The 15,854-nt window shown below is 43.3% G+C and overlaps 1 protein-coding gene and 1 pseudogene across 4 annotated transcripts in view; both read right to left on the bottom strand.

The window, feature by feature from the left end:
• The window catches only part of MAP3K3 (mitogen-activated protein kinase kinase kinase 3), a 74,362-nt gene that overhangs the window by 46,357 nt on the left and 12,151 nt on the right, over window positions 1–15,854 (bottom strand). For 2 of the 4 annotated variants that reach the window (XM_023193973.3, XM_023193974.3), the window contains exons 3-4: window positions 14,844–14,936; window positions 2,769–2,809 (exon numbers count right to left, since the gene is read on the bottom strand). In XM_023193973.3, the coding sequence (XP_023049741.1) occupies window positions 2,769–2,809; window positions 14,844–14,936 (134 nt within the window). The remainder of the gene's footprint in view (window positions 1–2,768; window positions 2,810–14,843; window positions 14,937–15,854) is intronic. The other 2 variants (XM_023193975.3, XM_023193976.2) reach the window with 1 other exon arrangement.
• Window positions 10,679–14,835, bottom strand: LOC111527601 (annotated as a pseudogene).

Below are 15,854 nucleotides of genomic sequence, written 5' to 3'. Positions count from 1 at the left end.
TTTTTTTTTTTTTTTTTTTTTTGGTGATGGAGTCTCACTCTGTCCCCCAGGCTGGAGTGCAGTGGCTCAATCTTGGCTCACTGCAACCTCCATCTCCCGGGTTCAAGTGATTCTCCTGCCTTAACCTCCCGAGTAGCTGGGACTACAGGCACCAGCCACCACACCCGGCTAATTTTTGTATTTTTAGTAGGGACAGAGTTTCACCATATTGGTTAGGCTGGTCTTGAACTCCTGACCTTGTTATCTGCCCACCTCAGCCTACCAAAGTGCTGGGATTACAGGCATGAGCCACCACGCCTGGCACAGACTATAATTCTTATATTTTTTTCTTCCAAATCAACTGTCCCAAGCAGTGATACTGTTAGGTGCTATCTAGATGGATTCTCTAGATAGAGGTGTTTTCTGAAGCCGTTTGAAAGGATAGCTTTCTATTGATTCCTAATAGCAAATCATACCCCTCCTTCTTCAAGGCCTCAGCAACAGTTCAAAAGGGTCCAGCATTTCTGGATAAAATACCAGAAGTCCACTCAGATGTCCCTAGCACACTATTGAAAAAGGATCATGATCAGAAATAAAATCTTCTGCATTTGGCCTGGCAATGAGCCATTCAAAACCCACAAAAACAGCTTGAAAGTCTGGTCAAGATCAGAGGCCAGGACTTCCAGATTAGGTAAGATCTAAGCTGCTGCCATCCTATTGAATAACGGGCATTTTTAGGCCAGTGCTTCAAAGAGAGGTCTAACACCCATGCAACCACCCCCATCAGTGTGTCATTAACGTTTCCAAAGGGAAGGAGATCTTAATCTACAATCCTTCTCCCCAGCCCTCCTGAAGCCAAGAGGGAGGACAGTCAGGGGTCTGGTCCCCATATTCTCAAAGTAAACGGAAAGTCAGCCCATCAGAATGAATACCTTTCATGGATAAGTGGGAAAAGTCATGACTTCCTTCCTCTTTTCTGTGAATTCTAATTCTATAAGGGCCTACATTTAGATAAATACTACTCATATTCCCGGTAAAAAGTTAAAAATGCCCACAATGACATTCTCCACAAAATCCTGACATGAAATACATGAAACTAGAGCTATGTGGCACAGAGCACTAACTCTGTTGGCTTCCCTGCACCAACTTCATTAAGTCCTCAATTCCACACATAGTACGCAAACACTGAAATGCCATGGCTCTGAAAACAGCTCCATAAAAAGATAATGCACCGTTTTCAAAACCTTGATAGCAATGTTCTGCTGCTCAGGGCTTCAGAAGGCCATTCCTGCCTGACCACCTTAAATATTTGTGGTTTCAATCTGGCAGCTTCTCTGAAACCAAACACATATACTTTCTCAGTGTAAGCCTGCTCACTGTAACTGCATACCACTTTGGGAACAGGGAATTCAGGAGAGCCTAACTGCATAATTGGGCTCCAACACAATTGAGCTTTTGATTGAAAACTCTCTATTGCTCTGAGTTTGGCCATGCCTTTAAAACTTAGGTTGGAAAGTGTGAAAAGTAGCAACAATGAAGTGACAATTTAACTTATCTGCTAATGGCAGGACACAGGAAGAGCAGCTGGGGACAGAGCTCAGACCTTCCTCCCTCCAGGCCTGGAACTCACATGGGAGCAGAAGGACCCTGGCTCTGCAGACCACACTTTCCACAATGTTTCCACCGGGCTGCCTCTGACAACCTTGTAGGGTTGTGAATGTGTATTTTAAAGGGAGAATACTAGCCACAGGTCTCCTCTGGAGCCAGCTGCAAAGCAGGCTGAAAGGTACCAACTGCAGAGAACTACCAGAGTCAAGAATGTTTGGAGGTACTAAGGCCCTATGGTGAGACTCTTAAAGTAGGAAGACCTCATACCAATGGGTATGCTTTTCACCTGTCCAAATGCTCAAAGCAAAGGAAAGCTGGGGGTGGGAGTGGGGGGTATATCAATGAGAGAGAAAGGCAAATAATGGAAAAAACACTGAAAGGCACATTTATGTGTACATGTGTCACACATGCACAAACACCCAAGGTCCCAAATATCCCATGATCAGAGCTCTGTATGCTTTCTGAATGTTTTCCTTAAGTAACTTTAGAAATTAAGTACAGTCACATTTTTTCTACTGAGAACTTCTACCTTGGCTTCCCACAAAAAATAACAATAACGAAAATACTGACAATGGAGAAAAGGACAGAAGAGTTTTGTAACATTACTTTCACTTCCCTAATGAGGTAAGATTCAGAACATAGACCAAAAAATTCCCCCTTTCTATGTCCTCAAAGGAGCTAAAATCTTTTACAACTGATGAACTTGGTTCAGCTTCCCATGACCTAGACACATCATGAAGAAACTTCTAATTCACCAACCTGACCCTTGACGTGGACAAAGCCAGGGCTGCTCTACTGGGAATAGTAATGGCACCATATCACAGGAGAATCCTGCCCTCCCTCTAAAGCCCACAAGTGACACAGTGTCAGTGTGTCTGAAAGCCATGATTCTGAGTAGGGCCGGAGTCCTCACTTCCTAACAAAATGTCAGACCTCACAGCAGCAGACTAGAGCAGAACAGTAAAACATCAGCAGTTGAAATGGCTTCCAATGATAAGATAAGAACAAGGTTCAATTAGCAGGCCAAGACAAGGGTGAAACTTTCCTCCCTTTATGCCCAATCCACCCCATTACCCAACCAGTGGCCCCACAGGGATCAGGAGAATGACTTCCATGAACTAAATGCTATCTGAGAACTTTGGCATACATGAACACAACTACTCATCAGAAGGCAGACTTACCGCCTCTCCCCATTGTGCTCAAACTTGATTCTGACGTCACTCTGCCAAAAAGAATGATAGACAGGTTAGAGAATTCTCTGGAATGTTTCACTCCTGCCATTCCCAAGAAAGCCTTGAGCAGCCCGTTAGCAACACTAGGCATACATCCCTGATGGCTCCTGGTCCAGCTTCTTTTCCCAGATAGGCATGGGCATTCCTTTCCAATGAGTTAAAACATCCAGTTCTAACATCAGGGGCAACAAAGCTCTTAGGGTAAGATCCTGAGGTGGCTGCCCAGCTCAGTTTCTATGCTGTGACGTGCTATTTCTAGCTTCATACACACCCTATTTCTACAACTGGCTCTGGTAGTTTCTCCCACTCTATCACCTCCTGACCAGGGTATCTTTCCTTGTTGGCTGATGTGACTGAAGACAAAAAGAAATTTTGCTGCTGATGCTTTCTAGCTATATGACCACAAGCAAGTTACTTATCCTCTGTGAGTCTTAGTTTTTCCACCTGTAGAGTCAGCCTAAACATACCTTGCAGAGTTCTTATGTAAGTAAATCTAAGTAAAACTTACAACTAAATGTAAGTAAAATACCTGACACATAATAGACATGCAAAATTTGTTTTTTGCTGCTGCTGCCATTGGTACCACTATCACTGATTTCCCACAACCCTCCCAAAGCTACCCCAATGGGGGTAAAGTAGGACCTTATACACAGTCCCCAGCCTTTTCCAAAATGACCATGATGAGTAGCCTGTAAACTGCAGGACAGCAGAGATCAAGTCTATCATGTTTCTTTTTTTTTTTTTTTTTTTTGAGATGGAGTCTCACTCTGTCACCCAGGCTGGAGTGCAGTAGCATGATATCGGCTCACTGCAACCTCCGCCTCCCGGGTTCAAGCGATTCTCTTGCCTCAGCCTCCCAAGGTCTATCATATTTCGATATCCCCAGTGCCAGGAAAAGGAAATGGCATATAATATTTGTGCTTAATATCTGTTAAGTGATTGAATTAATTGAAGAACAGAACTAAGTATAAACATGAGAAATAAGAGGAAGTAGAAGTGTTAAAATGACAAAGAACAAATTAAGGAGAAAGAGATATTCCAAAAGAGATATTACAAACAACTTGAGGGAGTTTAAAAAATGACAGGGAAAGGAGAGAGATATTACAGAAGAACAGGCGTAGAGGAAAAGAAAAGATGGGCAGGAAACCAGCAAATAATAGAGATAAAAGAGAGAATGAAGTCATAGTCAATGAAGAAAAATTATATTGAAGAAGACAAATTAATAGGCTATGGCTTGGAAGAAAGAGGGCTTAAGAGTATTTGAAGATGAGGAACACATAGCAAACACAGAAGATGACAGAAAAGGGAGTGAGTTTGAAAGGAAGGGTAGGTGCCTAAAGGACTCCCTTTTCCCAAGGCATTAGGGGAGTAGACTTCTCTTCCAGTTCAATGAATCACAAGAGTGTTTCTAATTTACACTGTAAAAATTAGTAAAGACCCCAAAGAGCTTTTGCTTATGTGGATTATATCTATTGGTATATACCATATTCAAAATTAAAACTGAGAAAATTTACTTTATTAATTTAAAATGGCAATTAAAGGCCAGGCACAGTGGCTCACAACTGTAATCTCAGCACTTTGGGAGGCCGAGGCGGGCAGATCACTGGAGGTCGAGAGTTCGAGACCAGCCTGGCCAACACAGTGAAACCCATCTCTACTTAAAATACAAAAATTATGCCGTGAGTAGCGGTGCACACCTGTAATCCCAGCTACTCGGAAGGCTGAGGCAGGAGAATCACTTGAACCTAGGAGGCAGAGGTTGCAGTGAGCTGAGACAGTGCCGTTGCACTCCAGTCTGGATGACAGAGTGAGACCCTGTCTCAAAAAAAATACAACCCTGATATAGCCTTCTTATCCTTTAAGATAACACATGGACCACTTTATCCATTAATAACAATGATAATAACTAATGTTTATTGAGCATTTACCACAAACCAACCATTGTTCTAAGCATGTTTACATATATTAGTTAAACCGATCCTCAAAACAAGTACCATTATTATCTCTATTTTACAGAAAATAACTGAGTTACAACAAGATTAAGTAAGTTCCCCCAAGGTCAGGTCATATCACTTGTAAAGGAAGAGGTAGGATTTGAACCCTGGAAGTCTGACTCTTAACTACCATGCTATGCTACAACTTAAGTCACACAGGCACTGAGAGCAGTTTTTCACTATCTTCTTTTTCCCGTTGCCCTGAAATTCTAAATAGTTACCATGACAAGAGTCCTCCAAAGCAGAGTTGCCATGCTCTGATGTGTGGTCTCCAGCTTCCCACACTACTTCCTCAACTGGATCTGGAGTATCCTGAGTGCTCTATGAACTTTGTAGTCCTGTCTGCCCCTGCAGGTGGGTTACACATCCTTTTACCTGTTCCTGCCTATCGCCCAGCATACCTCGCTGTAGCTCTATTAATTAATAAATTTTATTTTTAGAACAGTTTTAGATTTACAGAAAAACTGAGCATATACAGCAGAGTTCCGATATACCCTTCTCCCCTTTGTACACAGTTCCCCCTGTTATTATTATTGTTATTACTGAGACAGGGTCTTACTCCTGCCACCCAAGCTGGAGTGCAGTGTTACGATCACGGCTCACTGCAGCCTCAACTTCCCGGGCACAGGTGACTGATTCTCCCACCTCAGCCTCCCATGTAGCTGGGACTACAAACAGGCACATGTCACCACACTGGGCGAATTTGTAACTTTTTGTAGAGATGAGGTCTTGCCATGTTGCCCAGGCTAGTCTCAAACTCCTGGGCTCAAGCAGTCTGTCCACCTCAACCTCCCAAAGTGCTGGGATTACAGGCATGAGCCACCACACCCAGCCAGTTTCCCCTATTACTAATATCTTACATTAGTATGGTGTATTTCTTTTTGTTAAAATTAATTAATCGATACTGATATACCAACTAAAGTCCATAGTTTATTCACATATTTCCTCAGGTTTTTTTTCTTTTTTGTCTAATTTTTTTTTTTTTTTTTTATTTTTAAAAGTTTTGGGCCAGGTGTGGTGGCTCACGTTTTTATTTTTTTTCTTTGAGATGGAGTCTCGCTCTGTCACCCAGGCTGGAGTGCAGTGGCCGGATCTCAGCTCACTGCAAGCTCCGCCTCCCGGGTTTATGCCATTCTCCTGCCTCAGCCTCCCAAGTAACTGGGACTACAGGCGCCCGCCACATCGCCCAGCTAGTTTTTTTGTATTTTTTTAGTAGAGACGGGGTTTCACCGTGTTAGCCAGGATGGTCTCGATCTCCTGACCTTGTGATCCACCCGTCTCGGCCTCCCAAAGTGCTGGGATTACAGGCTTGAGCCACCGAGCCCGGCCTCCAAGGCTCACGCTTTTAATCCCAACACTTTGGGAAGCCGAGGTTTGAGGAGCCCAGGTTTGTTTGAGCCCAGATGTTTGAGATCAGTCTGGGCAACATAGCAAAATGCCATCTCTACAAAAAATACAAAAATTAGATGGTTCTGGGGGCACATGCCTGTAGTCTCAGCTACTTGGGACGCTGAGGCAAGAGGATTGCTTGAGCCCGAGGGGCTTGAGGTTGCAGTGAGCCATCATCAGCCACTGGACTCCAGCCTGGGTGAAAGAGCAAGGATTCTGTCTCAAAAATAAACTAAAAAAAAAAAAAAAAAAAATTAGGTTAAAAAAATAAATAACAGCTTTCATTCTTAAACTGGGACAACATTGTATTTATTTTTTTAATTTTATTTTTTTATTTTTGGAGACAGAGTCTCGCTCTGTTGCCCAGGCTGGAGTGCAGAGGCACGATCTCAACTCACTGCAGCCTCTGTCTCCTGGGTTCAAGTGATTCTCCTGCCTCAGCCTCCCAAGTAGCTGGGATTACAGGCATGCACCACCATGCCTGGTTAATGTTTGTATATTTAGTAGAGACAAGGTTTCACCATGTTGGCCAGGTTGGTCTCGAACTCTTAACCTCAAGTGATCCACCCGCCTTGGCCTCCCAAAGTGCTCAGATTACAGGCGTGAGCCACTGCGCCCAGCCCTAGGATATTATATTTAGATATATTAATGAAGGAATCTCCTCAGTCCCTTTATGGAACTGAAGGAACTAAATTTATTTCATAATGGGCCATAACCTGAGTACTCTTCTACATGAATTTATTCAGAAAGGGAATTAAACTTTTGTTCCAAACCACAAATCACTGCTACTTAAGACTAACCGAGCCTGTGACCAAAAAGCAGTGTAAACAAAGATGCTTCTTTGATGCCACGACAGCCTTACAAGCTTCCATGAACCACATGATATGCCCAAATCTTCTGAGTTCCTAAATCTGAATTTCACCTGTCAGGTTGACCATAATAAGTCATAGATAAGGGAAGTTCAAATAAAGATAATTTGATTCAATGCCTTCCAGCCAGCCATTCTCCTTGTCCTCTCTGAGGCATTTCACACTGGTGGCCAACTCTTGTTTCCAACTTCTGTGACCCTATCCCAGCACAGGGAACCTGCTACCACTCTGACCACTTCTGCTTCTTTGCTGGTTCCTCTTGTTCATGCCCTGTCCCACTCCTCCCCAAACATGTGACCATTCCTCAACCTTGCGACTTCTGACTTCTGGCTTTCTCCTGCTCTGCACACAACTTCTCAGTGGGCCTCTAAATAGAAGATTCCTCAATCTCTGTATCTAGCCCCAATCTCTGAAGCAAGGCTCATCTGCTTGCCACGTATCTGAGGCCAATATGTAGTTGTTAAGAATGTAGCACTGGAGTCCAACTGCCTGCTTCAAATCTTGGCTCTACAACTTCCTAGCTGTATAACCTCAAACTTAGGTTGGTGCAAAAGTAATTGCAGTTTTTGCCATTAAACCTAAGTGCACTAGGCTGGGCATGGTTGCCTTGTAAGCCCAGCACTTTGTGAGGCTGAGGGCAGATCACGAGGTTAGGAGTTCGAGACCAGCCTGGCCAACATGGTGAAACCCCCGTCTCTACTAAAAATACAAAAATTAGCCGGGTGTGGTTGATGGGCACCTGTAATCCCAGCTACTTGGGAGGCTGAGGCAGGAGAATTGCTTGAGCCCAAGAAGTGGAGGTTGCAGTGAGCCGAGATCACGCCACTGTACTCCAGTCTGGGTGACAGAGCAAGACTCCGTATTAGGAAAAAAAAAAAAAAAAAAGTAATGGCACTGCAGCCTCATACTTAACCTATGACTTAGTTTCCTCATCTGTAAAGTGAGAATGATAGTATCCAACTCATGGAATTATCAAAATAATTAAAAACATATAATTGGGTAAAGTGATTAGAACAGTACCTTATATACAAGTGGTTGGTAAATGATAATACAGGTCCATTATCCTTTAGCCAAAATTCTTGGGGCCAAAAGTGTTTCAGAATGCATGTTTTGGATTTAGAGGGGTAGTATGGTACATGTTCTATAAATCACGTGATGTCTCCCCAGGGAGTGGAGTGGAGGGTGGCTGAGACAGTACTACTATGGTAAAGGCAGAATGCTCAAGTATTTCCTGCACCTCTTAAAAGTTAGTTTGGGGATTTTGTCCCTCGTTCTGACCAAGAGCTGGGGACAGAATCAAGTTCTATACTCTCTTCCCTGGCAGGCACATGTCCTAGAACAGAGGAGTCTCCCTCAATCCAGGTTGCTAAGTGACTCTGGGCAACACTGTTCTCCCGCTCCTTGTATTGGGCATACTGTGTTAAGTCACTGAGATTTGGAGTCTATTTCTTAACAGAGTACATGCTTTTTATCCAAGCTATCCTAATTTTATTTTATTTTTTTTTAATTTTTTGAGACGGAGTCTTGCTCTGTCGCCCGGGCTGGAGTGCAGTGACCGGATCTCAGCTCACTGCAAGCTCCGCCTCCCGGGTTTACGCCATTCTCCTGCCTCAGCCTCCCGAGTACCTGCGACTACAGGCGCCCGCCATCTTGCCTGGCTAGTTTTTTGTATTTTTTTTAGTAGAGACGGGGTTTCACCGTGTTAGCCAGGATGGTCTCGATCTCCTGACCTCATGATCCGCCCGTCTCGGCCTCCCAAAGTGCTGGGATTACAGGCTTGAGCCACCGCGCCCGGCTGCTATCCTAATTTTTGCAATGAAAAGTACGAATACTCACAATAAGTAGAATAAAGAAAGACTATAAATTGCCTTGTGTCTATTCAGGACAGGTCTGGTTGCCAAATGAGTCTGCTACAAATTAAAAAATAATAAATAGGCCGGGCGCGGTGGCTCAAGCCTATAATCCCAGCACTTTGGGAGGCCGAGACGGGCGGATCACTAGGTCAGGAGATCGAGACCATCCTGGCTAACACGGTGAAACCCCGTCTCCACTAAAAAATACAAAAAACTAGCCGGGCGAGATGGGGGGCGCCTGTAGTCCCAGCTACTCGGGAAGCTGAGGCAGGAGAATGGCGTAAACCCGGGAGGCGGAGCTTGCAGTGAGCTGAGATCCCGCCACTGCACTCCAGTCTGGGGGACAGAGCCAGACTCTGTCTCAAAAAATAATAATAATAATAATAATAATAATAATAATAATAATAAATAGAAACCAGAAACTAAAAACGCCCATTTAGTTTGTAGTAATGTTTGGATCTCAGAACTGCAGATAACAGATTATGGACCTGCAAAAATCAACATACACATATACATATACCTCACACACTCTTGAGGTTTTTTCCCACTGTAATCTCAAACTTAATCTAGCCATATGTATCTACATCAATTACTCTCCTGAACTAGTCTCCCTTCTCAACTATTACTTTCTTTTTAGAGATGGAGGCTCGTTATGTTGTTCAGGCTAGAGGGCAGTAGCTATTCACAGGCACGATCATTGTGTGCTACAGATTTGAGCTCCTGGGCTCAAGCGATCCTCCCGCCTCAGCCTCCCAAGTAGCTGGGACTACAGGTACATGTCACCATGCCTGGCTCAGTGTCACTATTTCTAACATTGGTACTGCTGTGCTCCTGGCTACACAGGCTCACACCTCTGAGTAATGCTTGATTCTTTCCTTCCTTTTCCCCCTCACAGCCAGGGAGCAAATTCCAGTTCTCCTCTCAAAGGCCTCCAGTATAAGACTCTGTTTCCCATTCTCATTGATATCACCTTCAATGAGACCCCTTCCCCTTGATCCGAGTCCTAAAGCCACCTTTATACATTTCAGCTCCCCATTTCCAACCCACTCTGCGTTCCTCTACAGTTCCAAACATCTAAATCACCTTTTTCACCATGTTCCCTCTTTGTTCATAAGGTAATCAGTGATACCCATTATCTATGGAATAAAGTCTAAATTCTCTGATATCACTCAAAGCCCTCTGGGATTTAGGTTCACTCAGTTTACCTGAACATCTCACACTGTTTGTTCCCCACAGGAACCCCCCCTTCAAGCCAGATCAATGCTCACCTTGTTTCCTGACACATGCCATGTTTGCTTCTTCCCCACGGTCTTTAATCATTCTGTTTCCTGACTTGGAGTGCCACCCTTCCTCCGTTCCACCTAACTGTTTATACTTCCTTCACAGCCTAGTTGAAGTGCCTTTCCACCTGAAATGACTCCATAGCTCTTTTGGCCCAGGCTCATCTTTCACTTTCCTGGCCTTCTATAGCGCTTACTCTCTGTACCACACAGTGAGGCAGTTATATCGTACTTTATTTCTTTTTTTCATGTAGTCCTCACTTCCCAGTAAGACTGCATGATTCCTAGGGTACAGGGAATATGACATACCTTTTGTCTTTCCTTTTTTTTTTTTTTTGAGATGGGGTCTTGCTCTGTCGCCCAGGCTGGAGAGCAGTGGCGTGATCTCGGCTCACTACAACCTCCGCCTTCCAAGTACAAGCGATTCTCCCGCCTGAGCCTCCCAAGTAGTTGGGATTACAGGCACCTGCCATCATGCCCAGCTAATTTTTGTCTTTTTGTAGAGACAGGGTTTTCACTATGTTGGCCAGGCCAGGAGATCCACCCACCTCGGCCTCCCAAAGTGCTGGGGTTACAGGCGTGAGCCAATACTCCCGGCTGACATACATTTCTTTTGTGTGTCTGAGAAGCCTGACCATAAGTACATGTTAAACTGAATGGAGGGTGTCAGCTACTGAGAAAAAAAGTTCTAGTACAGAAATTCAGGTCTAAGCAGCTTCATGTCCCCTGCCCACCACAGACAATCCGGTGAGAGCAGTAGTGAGAGTCACGCTCAGGAGAGAGACAGTGCAGACCGCCAGGCTGAGCTACAGATTCAGGAACTCAGCAGGAACAATAGGAATAACTGACAAGAACACTAAAGCAGAAATGACCTTTTCACAGTCTGGACTCAACAGGTGAACACGTAGCCCAAAAAGCTTTCAAGAATCCAGAAAAATCAGGATTTATTAACCAAAGGTTTATGAAATAATTTGACCTGAAAAAGGCCTCAGTTAGCCATCATTCTTATCCTCGCTCTGATTCTGTACTGATTTCTCTCCCTGCATTTGCTACATACCTTTAATGCCTCCCCACATTTCTGGAATTGCAGTCCTTATTTTGCCAAAGAGAGTAAGTGAATGAAAGGAAAAAAATATAGAACAAAAATTAAAATTTTATTTTTAAGCATGACTCAGGAAAGTTGTAGGAGATCAGTGGAAGAGATGATTATAAAGCAACTATAATGCCAGGCTTGTGTGTTGCTTTATATCTTATTTTGAAACTAGCCAGCCCATCTTATCAACAACCCTTGAAAGAGAAGGGAGGTGTTGAAGAGCCAGGTCTTTCACACTGAAAGCAAAAGACAGTCTGTTCAATCACTGACCCTGCTGGGGGAACAGCTCCTAGAATTCTCTTCCCCTAGAAATGACAGCCAAGGCCCTGCCCTGCTTGTACCTATCATGAAGAAAGCAGCTTTTCTGTTCTAAAGCACCCACTTGTGAACATCTGGAGGGTTAGATCCAGAACCCAGCCTCTATTCAAGTATCTACCTACGCTTTTGATAAGATTCAAGGGAAAAGGAATCCATGGAAATAAGGATTCCACTTGTGAACATCTGGAGGGTTAGATCCAGAACCCAGCCTCTATTCAAGTATCTACCTACCCTTTTGATAAGATTCAAGGGAAAAGGAATCCATGGAAATAAGGATTCCATTTCTTCCTCCACTGGGATTTTCAGAAATTAGGCTAGCTTCAGAAATTTGCAAAGATCATCAGATAAACAGTAATGATGATCCTATAAAGATAGAAAAACCTTAATCCTTTCAGTTCCACAACACTATGGATAGTTCTAGTTAGAAGCTTTCCCCAAAGTTCATACCTGCAGTGCCAAAACATAAGAAGTGACATAACCACTACAACTTTACATTTGTACATTTGTTTTACAATGTACAAAATATTTCACATTCTGTCTATGATCTTACAACAATCTTAAGAGGTAGACACAGTGAGTATTAAGTCTATATTTCAGATGGAAAAACTCACTTCAGAAAGGTTATATGACTTACACATGGTAAAATTACTGTGACTAGGAATCAGAAGACTTGGGATTTACTTCCTGCCTCTACTCAATACCTTTGTGTAAAAGCTGTGTAAACTTTATACACATGCTTATAGTGTTGTTGTTAACTGTTGTTGAAAGCACTCTATAAATTATAAAACCCTGCGTTCATACATGAGTAACAACTCTATGACTCCTAGGCCAGCATTCTTTTTTTTGGTTGGTCTCAGTTTTTAATCGTGGCAGAGCCTCACGCACTTGCACGTGTGCGCACGCGCGCACACACACAGACACACACTAAGGCTTCAGATCTTGTTGAAAGCTGCAATGTCGACACTCTACACATGCTCTCAAACTTGGTAATCTCCTCTTCCAGAAAGTTTGTCCCTACCTTGTCATCCTCCACCACACACTGAATCTGCAGCTTCCGGATACCAAAGCCCATGGGCACCAGCTTGGAGGCCCCCCCAGATCAGCCCGTCCAGCTGGATGAAGTGCATACAGGCCTCCAATTGGGCTATGTTGGTCTCATTGTCCCAAGGCTTGACGTCCAGCAGGATGGAAGACTTGGCCACCAACGCAGGCTTCCTGGCCTTCTTCTTCACATACCACCACAGCCACTTCTCCCACAGCCGGACTGCCTCCTTGTCTTCCTCCTCATTGTCGCTGCCAAACAGGTCAATGTCATTGTCCTTGTCACCCTCTGCTAGTGTGGCTGCCTTCTTGGCTGGGGGCTCCACTTGGCGCATGGGAGACACATGCTGGATCTGCAGGGCTGTGTCCCTGTGGCCAGACAAGCTCTTCTCCAGCATGTTCAGTCATTAGGCCAGCACTCTTTTCACTATACTAAGTTGTCAGACCCATAGAGAACTAACACCCATTGATAATGCACTGTGCGTTAATGACTGCTAAAGGGACACTGCACATCATGGCCTGCAAAACTATCCACAGGACCCAGCCACACGTAGGCTGTGCCACACATCTAAGAATATTCAGTCAGCTCTAACCATGCTGTAGGCTTCCAGAGACCCAATATACAAAAGGGAGAATACAGAGAATGCCCCTAGTGTACAGTATTCCTGTACTCCTAGAATACAGAGAATACAGAATCTACCTCCTAGAAAATAGTTAATAGCTCATTGCCCATGTACTTCCATAGCTGCCTATTTGTTCTCAAATCCATTCTCTTTTTCAATTACTTACCAAGCTTGTTTACTTAGGGAAGGGGATGTCTCAAGTCTTGCCAAGCAGAGATATTAAATTAGATTTTTCAGTTCTTCCAGGCCTCAGCCCCCAAATAATCCTGTTAATGAACCCACAACTCCTCTGGCTTTCCTTGCTGGGCCAAGCTTGAACCCCATGAAGCTGTGCCAGTCTCAACTCTGTCTTGTAGCCAGCACTGCCATTCTCATAGTGAAAGGCTGTTAGCCTCTGCCAGCACCATTCCACCCTTGAATAAACAAACAACCTTTTCAGCTAGCCAAAATGCTTACTTTTCTTTCAACTAGGATTCTGCAATTTGAATCTGTAATCCAATTAGACATTTCTTAACCAAATTTGGCAACTCTTCACCATTTAAATTAGGTTTTGATCTTTCATTCCTCTCTCTTCCTAAGCATGGACTTTCTGGTAGAAGAAGTGGTAATGAAGAAAACTGTTTCATTCTATCTCAGGCCAAGGCTAACAAAAATAATAATAATAAATGTGTAACTCTGTGAATTATAAAGTCCTATGTTAAATAATAATATCACCAGGCTCCTTTCATTATATTAGGCTATAAATACCTCTCCCCCACATCTTCCCCGCACTGCCTCTTACCCCGTCTTTCCTAGAGATGCATTTGCTGAGACTTTGGCTTTTTCTGCTTTCAGAATTTTGCTGAAGAATATCTTTCTTGATCAGAAGTGAAACATCTGCTACGCTTCCCAGGACAGGCCATTCTATAACCTTGACTTCATTAAGAGGAAAAGCTATCTTAGCATTTTATTTCCCCTTTTGCCCATATTAACATAAAACTTTGAGCTTCAATTTCTAAACAGCCATACTAGTTCCACATCTTCACATTCTTCCTAAAACAGAATCTTAGATAGGATTCCCATTATTAGCTTATCACAATGTATAGAAACTCATGACGTGTGTAAGGAATGAACATACCAATGAATCTCTACACATCTCCAAGCATATACATAATTTCTTGCCCAATAAATCAACAGTCCCTTACATAGTACCTAAAGTTGTGCTGTCCAATACAATAGCCACCAGTCACATGTGGCTGTCTAAATTAATTAAAATTATATAAAATTTAAAATTTAGTTCCTTAGTTTCTCAACAGATACATGTGGCTAGTGGCTACAATACCACATTGGACAGCACAGATACAAAACATGTCTGTCATCACAGAAAGTTTATTGGACAGCACTGATAGAGGCTGCTTATCAATAATACTGTTGTGAGAAATGGTGACTAGAAGCACTGAACACAGGTCACGGGTAACCAATACTTTTTACAAACAACTTGTTCGGGAAGTGAATTCCGCTGTTGCAGCATGAGTAGCAGATTTAAAAGTACATTTTGGCTTTAACAGGTAATCTGGATCCTTACCAAAAATTTCTTTTTCTCACTGGCCCCTGCACATGAGCTTGTTGTTACTGTGGGGCTGTTCAGAAGGGCTGAGCTGCTGTTGTTGTGTTTTTTCTTTAAAAACAAAAACACTGAGGTTAATAATTTGTTTCCTTCGTGCAACATAAGTTTGACAACATTGAAGTAAATCACGGATCCAAAGATCTAGTACCTCTTGTTAAGATTACTTCCTAACAAATAGTCAATCCTTTTTACAGTCTTCTGCCTTCTTAACCACTGACTTCACTCTAACAGTGCAGCAGCAGGCACAGCAAAACATCAAGACTTCCCTCATCACGGCTTTTAGGCTCTAAGCAGGAGTCCTAAAAAGGAATCCTCCTTCAAGGAACTATCAGTGACCATTCCACCCCTTCTTTTCCCAGCCTGGTCCTTTTGGGCCTTCCAATTCAAGAAAGCTTCCCCTTTTTACCCACTAACTGATATTCATGCCAATAGTCCAGTGTGGAGAAAGATCAGCTAACTGGAGCAATGTTAGCAAGCACACTCTACATAGGAAGACAGGAAGGAAAGTGAGGTCATTAGGCTCAAGCATGGGGGAGGGGACTCACTTCTGGTAAAATGCTCCTTCCAAAAGTGGCTTTGAATACAAATGAGTTATAGCAAGGGAGAACTCACACAGTAAGACAGAATAACATCTGAAAACAGTGTAAGAACGGGCCCTTATCTGTTTATATACCTCCAGTACTGTAAGGTAACAACAACAAAAGCAGCTTTTTAAACTAATCCTTCTGTTTTAACATGAAACAAAAGGACTCCTCTTCCCTTGCGGTCCCCAGGATTCCTAAAGGCAGGAAATACTCTGGAAGGCTCTATCTAGCAGACCACAGACAGGAAAAGTTCTAGGGCCTTATACTATCTCTAGGAACCAATTCTGAAGAATTGGTAAACAAGATGCAAACGAGAAGAAAAGAGGTTAGCTGATAAAACAGAACCACAAGGGAGAATGCCATAGACAAATTTTCATCAAACACG

Source organism: Piliocolobus tephrosceles, chromosome 16, assembly GCF_002776525.5.
Source record: "Piliocolobus tephrosceles isolate RC106 chromosome 16, ASM277652v3, whole genome shotgun sequence".
NCBI lineage: Eukaryota > Metazoa > Chordata > Mammalia > Primates > Cercopithecidae > Piliocolobus > Piliocolobus tephrosceles.
The sequence above is the reverse complement of the archived record's forward strand: the minus strand, read 5'-3'. Positions and strand labels throughout refer to the sequence as shown.